The sequence below is a fragment of the Prosopis cineraria genome, unplaced genomic scaffold (genome assembly GCF_029017545.1).
Source record: "Prosopis cineraria cultivar Desert tree isolate PC_DT_omini unplaced genomic scaffold, ASM2901754v1 PC1451, whole genome shotgun sequence".
Classification (NCBI taxonomy): domain Eukaryota; kingdom Viridiplantae; phylum Streptophyta; class Magnoliopsida; order Fabales; family Fabaceae; genus Prosopis; species Prosopis cineraria.
Window position 1 is genome coordinate 3,624 of NW_026556776.1, and position 7,248 is coordinate 10,871.

The window sequence follows — 7,248 nt, forward strand, 5'->3', positions numbered from 1 at the left end:
CATATAAAATTTTATTTAAATTATTTAAAATATTTTAATTAAATAGGTTATAATAATATAATATATTTAATTTATTTAAGTATTTTTTTATTTAAAATTGTTATGAGGGACTTTGTAGTAATTTTATTCAAAATATTATCATCATATTCTTTTTGGTTTTGTCGAGCAATAATATTATGACATCATCATCAAAAGTTGCGTGAACTTCATTATGAATCCCCCACAAAAAATTAATCACCCCAGCGCCTACTTAAGAGCTCCTCTAGCTTCCCATTTCCGCGCCGAGCAAGCTCCAATCGGAGAAGGAGGAAGCAAGAGCCATGGCTTTCTCCATTAGAATGCTTCTTCTCGCCCTCGCCATTCTCTCTCCCCATCTCCAAGCAGCTTCCTCTGCTTCACCCGGCCCTCTTCATCCCATCGTCCCCACCCAACACCCACTCGACCCTCTCACTAAACAAGAGATCACTCTCATCAGAACTGTCGTCCTAAACAAATACCCCTCCGGCACCGCCTTCCACTACGTCGGCCTCGACGATCCCGATAAGACCACCCTCCTCAAATGGGCTTCATCGCCTAACAAAAACCTCGTACACATCCCTCGCCTCGCCTTCGTCATCGTCATCATTAAATCCCAAATCCACGAGATCCTTATAAACCTCAAAACCCTACAAATCCTCTCCGACAATGTCCACACCGGTAACGGCTTCCCCACCCTGACAGTGGACGAACAAAGCGAGGCCATTTTGCTTCCGTTGAAGTACGGTCCCTTCATTGAGTCCGTGAAGAAGAGAGGGCTCAACTTGTCGGACGTTGTGTGTTCCACTTTTACCGTCGGGTGGTACGGCGAGACCAAGAGCATTAGGGCTTTGAGGGTGGAGTGTTTCATGATGGGTGAGACGGCCAACATATATGTGAGGCCAATCAATGGGATACTCATACTGGTGGATATTGACAAGATGCAGATTATTCAGTACCAGGATAGATCGGTCGAGCCTGTGCCTAAGGCCGAGGATACTGAGTATCGAGCTGACCATCAAAAGCCACCCTTTGGTCCCAAGCTTCACGGCATTGCCACGATTCAACCAGAAGGGCCAGGATTCAAGATCCAAGGCCACAGCGTCAGGTATGTGTGCGTGTGATACTGCTGACCTCACTGCTATCTCAGTGGGTATTTCGGTAAGCAGTTTATCGTGTTCAGAAGCTAATAAAATTTAAGTTTTAACGTGACGTGCGGTGCGAGGTGATGGGTCTTGAATCTCGATGGACAAATTACAACTGTTTTTGCTTCTTCTTCTTCGTCTTCTTCATCTTCTTCATCTTCTTAACACTCTTCGTCCTCGTCCACGACTCATGGGACTGCAAGATAGCGGTTTTAATGTCTGCTCCCACCGTAACAAAAGATAATGGTCGACGTACGGAAGAACTTTGGAGCTACCTTAGGAGCTGGATTTTCTTCTCTGCAAAAGAGAGAAAAGGAAAAACCATTGCATATCTGAACTTTTAAATTGACGTTAAAAATTTAAATTTTATAATTTTTTAAAATACATATTTAATTTGAAAGTTTAGACTTATAGTGGAAAGAAAAAGTAAAGGAGAGAACCTGCTACCTTATCTACTTGTTTTGCATGAAATTTTAATAATAATTTATGATTTTAATGACATTGAATTGCTTCAATAAAAAATATATTTTTTCATGAGTGCCTTATTCTGGAGTCTTAGATCTTGAAAAGCAATAGGAGGTAAGAGTTAGTATGAAGATGATTTTTATTATAGTTGATTATTGTTTAGAACTGTTTTTAATTACTTTTATCATATGTAAATTTTAATGTTTTGGCTATTCTTTAAATATAATTTATAAATATTAATTAAGTTCATAGTTTTTTTTAGCATTATGGGCATGCGTGCTCTTTTAAAAATTTGCGTTGAAAATGCTTTCAAAAAATCCTGAGTAGAAAGTCATCTTTACTGTTATTCTTTGTTTTAAAATATATTGGCATGCATTATTTTACCAAGATATGAGATAAGTCCTGGTGTTTCTTCTGTACTCCCAGACTTTGCATGGACAATATTCCTATAATCTTACTTCTAACTACCTTATCAGGATTAAGAAAATGCAGTTAAATTATTGATATTATTTAAAAAAGATTTACATTAATTTTAATTGAATAAATTATTTTTAAACTATTTTTTTCATGTAACATTTTTATTCTATAATCATAGAAAATAAAAATAGAAGTAAGTAATAAATTATTTTTTTTTATGTACATACCATAAATTTTTTCTAGAAGATTTCGTATACATAGAACCAGAGTGAGCACATTAATTAGCAAAAAAAGAAAAGAAGCTGGAATTGGGGTCTGGCAGTGTCTATTTAATTGAAAGAGGTAGGCAACAGGAATTAGGAAGCGCTATGCTTTGACTAAAGAGGACGGGTGTGGGGCTATATCAATTAATAGTAATCATGATGAATGAAGAGTTCCTTTTCTTATGAAAATAATTAACTTTAGAGGGGAACTTCATACATTATAGGGCTGCACAACAACCTAAAAGGTTGAATTTTAATCTAACTTAAAATTCAATCTTATTCAGTGATAACTCAAAGTTTAACAAAATCAAATTTGATCTATAAAGGGCCTGTTTGGATACTCAATGTGAATCAATTTTGAGATTAAAATTATGATTTTGTAAAATTTTATTCAAACACCCTCATTTTACAAAACTTCATTTGGTTTGAAAAACTCCATTTTAGAGAAGCTGAAATTTTTTTTATTTACAAAACTCCATTTGGCTCCTTTTTTTGTATCATTTATTTGCACATTCAAATTAATTTTCAAAAAATTATCCAAACATATTCAATTTATAAAAATTAATTTTTAAAAATTTATCCAAATATCATTACGTTTTAATAATCAATTTTTTTATAATTAATTTTTTCTAATTGAAATCCAAACACACCCAAAATTGAAAGATTGATTTTGTTAGTCCAGTACTCTTTCGATCCAGTATATAAGTCACTTTTTAAAAGTATAATCTGATTCACTTTATAAGTCATTTATTGATGGGATTGTTTTGTTTTAAATTAAAATTTTTAAATTACCCTCAAAAAGTAAGAGAGAAAAAGATAGAAAAAATACTATTATATGATTGACTTATTTTTTATTTGAGGGTTATATTTAAAATTTCATTTACTTTTATTTCTTATACTTTTATTATATTAATATTGATAATGTTGGTAGAAATAACTTATAAATAGAACTGAAGGAGTATTTATTTAGCTTTTTTTTATTTTTTCTCTATAAAAGGCAATAATCCATATCAATTTAATAAACTTAATTAAAATAATAAAAAGACTTATAATAACAAATTCATAATAATTTTTAACAATAAAAAAAATATTTCAGTTACAGTCTAAATAATTTAAATTTATAACTTTAACAAGAACAACACTTAACAAATTTCAAATAACCCTATATTACAACAATAAATTAATAACAAACTCAACAAATTTTTATACAATCATCTTCTTAACATCAATTATATTTAAAGTATTTGTTAAAAATAAATTATTTATAATCATATTAAATAAATTAATAGGACTGAATTGGATTAAGTTGTTTAGATACCCAGCTTTTTTTGCAGTCTAACTCAAAAAAATAATTTAATTTTTTCAATTTTTTTGATTCAATAATCAATATTTACACGGACTGAACAAGATTAAAGTGAATTAAATAGGAGAGGAAGACTTTTACATAACTTTAGTGTATACCATGAAAACTAGGGGTGTTCACGGGACGGGACGGGACCGGGACACCCCCGTCCCGTGTCCCATCCCGAAAAAAAGATCGGGACTAAATTTTGGTCCCGTGTCCCGTCCCGTCCCGAAAGTCGTCCCGTCCCGTTAAGAGTCGGGACGGGACCAGGACAAAATCGGGACGTCCCGCCGTCCCGATAAATGAAATAATATCGAAAAAAGATCTGGATAATAATGTTCATTAAAATTTTAAATTATATAATTTATTAAGTTTAAAATTAAAATAACACAAGTACATAAATAACAATAATTTAAAATCAATTATTGAATTATTTTAATCACAACTACATATTATAATAAAAAATACAAGTGATCTTTATGCTATAAAATTAGCAACAACAGGCAAGTCAAATACAACATCAAATAATTGTTCTTCTAAAAATAAGCAAGAAGTATGTTATAAATAAAAGGTATTAAATAGATAGATATAAGAATAAATTATATTAATATAATTAATATATTATAAAAAAGATATCGCTATGTTTACTCCATACCATTAAAATTATCAATATAAAAATACTTTAGTTTTAAATAAGAATTGTAAGTATTAAAATTATAATTGATATAATTAATATAAATATAAATTATATTAATATAATTAATATATTTAAAATAAAAAAATAATATATAATATTCGGGACGGGACGGGACGTTCCGATGGTAATCCCGTGTCCCGTCCCGTCCCGAACCCTTTCCTGTCCTGTCCCGTAAAGTCCCGTCCCGATTATTTTCGGGCCGGGACAAGACCCGTCCCGATATGATCGGGACGATACCGGGCCAATCGGGACGGGTCCAAATTGAACACCCCTAATGAAAACAGATCAAAGTGAATTAAATAGGAGAGGAAGACTTTTACATAACTTTAGTGTATACCATGAAAACAGAGTCTTCATACGTAGCGTGATGCAATATATTGGGACTATTATATTTGATTTGAATAAGCGTAGCGTACAACTGTGGTATGTTGCAGCTGGGCCGACTGGAAATTTCATGTCGGGTACGATGTGAGAGCAGGAGTAATAATATCACTCGCATCATTGTACGATCTGGACAAGCACAAGTCTCGAAGGGTACTCTACAGAGGTTATATCTCGGAGCTGTTCGTGCCATACCAGGATCCATCCGATGAATGGTACTACAAGACATTTTTCGATGCCGGCGAGTTCGGGTTTGGACAGTCCATGGTGTCGTTGGAGGCCAATCGAGATTGTCCTCCTCATGCTCAATTCATGGATGCTTACCTTCATGACCGTGACGGAAACCCCTCCCTCCTCCAAAATGCCTTCTGTATCTTTGAAAAGCATGGCGAGATCTCGTGGCGTCACACAGAGACTGGCATTCCCAATCAAACTGTGAGTTTTCTTTTCTTTTTTTTTCCTTTTTATTTAAATGAAAATTATCGCATCGTGCAGACAAACGCGCCGAATCTTGTTTTCTTGTATCGTCACATGTTTTTGATTAAAAAGGTCATAACTTGATTCGTCGTGGCTGTTGTGTAAATGTTGATAGATTCGAGAGGTCAGGTCAGACGTGAGTTTGGTGGTGAGATCGGTGGTGACGGTGGGCAACTACGACAACGTTATGGATTGGGAGTTCAAGCCCAGTGGCTCCCTCAAGCTTGGGGTACGCATCATCACTCTATTTCCCTCTCTCTCGCATCATTTCACACGTACAAGTTGAACCTGATGTCGCTTTCATATGAAATACTTGAAATGGTCATTGCAGGAATCACTTGATTACCTCTCCGGCCCCGCCTCCTAATAAAAAAATCCTATTAAATCCAACATATTTTAAAAAGATCACAGTTAAAAATTAAAATTAAAATTTTAAAAAGAATTTCTATTGAAGTTTTTTAACAGTATTTTGTAACTATTTTCTAAATTTATGTTAAAGAACATCTTTGCAAGGTTAACGTTATACTTTTTCGGGCCTCAAATTATAAGGCAACTTCAAATAAAATTACATATATTAATAACACATAATAATGATATTTTACAAACTTATTTTTTCAAACTAGAACTATAAACTTTTAAAAATACCACTACATATTCAATCATTTCAATTGTCTCTATATTTGAAAGGTAATATTAAAAAAGTATGATTAATAAAATTTTATTTTTTTTAAATTGTCTCATGCACAACAAAAATTTTTAAAATTATTTTATAATTTGGAATGGAAGGAGTGTAACTAGACAATAATTTCATTAATATGATAATAAGAACCTTGATTCTTAAAATTAATTAATTTCTGGCCGGAACTTTTTAAGATCTGACTATTATTATTAATTATTAATTAATATATATCTAATGTTTTTTCTGTTCAAATTCAACAGATAGCACTCTCGGGAATGCTGGAAATCAAGGCAGTTGACATTAAGCACAACGACGAAATTAAGGAAGAGCAACACGGAATATTGGTGTCGGAGAACAGCATCGGAGTATACCATGACCACTACTACATTTACCATCTTGACCTCGACATTGACGGCGAAGAGAACTCCTTTGTGAAGACAGATTTGAAGACAGTGAAAGTCACAGACGGCAGCTCAAAAAGAAAGAGTTACTGGATAGCCGAGGCTCAGACACTGAAGAATGAATCGGCAGCCATGATCAGGTTAGGAGTTAGCCCGTCCGAGCTAGCTATTGTAAACCCTAACAAGAAGACCTCCATCGGCAACGAAGTCGGCTACCGCCTCATTCCGGCGATGCCAGCTCACCCCCTTTTGTTTGAAGATGATTACCCACAACTACGAGGAGCTTTTACAAACTATAATGTCTGGGTCACTCCATATAACAGGAGCGAGAAATGGGCTGGCGGGCGGTACGTTGATCAAAGCCGCGGAGAAGATACCCTGGCCGTTTGGACTAAAAAGTAAGATCATTATCTCCTCTTCCTTTTCACACCTAAAAACATTCATTTGATTACAATCTAGAAATAAATACATTAAGCTGCTCCCAATATCATTGCAATAATGTTGCAGGAACAGGAATATTGAGAACAAGGACATAGTGTTGTGGCACGTGGTGGGAATTCATCACGTGCCAGCACAAGAGGATTTTCCAATAATGCCATTGTTAAGCACTTCGTTTGAGCTGAGGCCAACCAACTTCTTTGAGAGGAATGCAGTTCTCAAGACACCCTCTCCCAAAACTTGGAAATGGCCAGCTTGCCCCAAGCAAAACTAGTTTGCTGGGCATCATAGTTAAATTATTGGAAGCGCCGCGTGCACATTAGTATTATCAATCTGGTCGAGAAAAAACAAGAGTGTAATCCAATGATTGATTAGTGTGCAATGTTGTTAGGCAAGTCAAAGATAGGGAGAACAAAGGCGTGCAATTTATTGCCGTATGCGTCTCTGGTTTTATGTGTATTCTGAGATGTTTGTGAGCGATGAAAATCATATTTTGAATAAAAGGGGCACCTTTTTAAGTAGGTA

The 7,248-nt window shown here is 34.4% G+C and overlaps 1 protein-coding gene across 1 annotated transcript; it reads left to right on the plus strand.

Moving 5' to 3' along the window:
• Positions 1-294: 294 nt before the first annotated feature.
• Positions 295-7,248, plus strand: LOC129300147 (primary amine oxidase-like). Its single transcript, XM_054938680.1, has 5 exons — positions 295-1,123; positions 4,782-5,163; positions 5,321-5,434; positions 6,145-6,683; positions 6,793-7,248. The coding sequence occupies exons 1-5, from the start codon at positions 321-323 to the stop codon at positions 6,995-6,997; spliced, it is 2,043 nt and encodes a 680-aa protein (XP_054794655.1). The 5' UTR covers positions 295-320; the 3' UTR covers positions 6,998-7,248.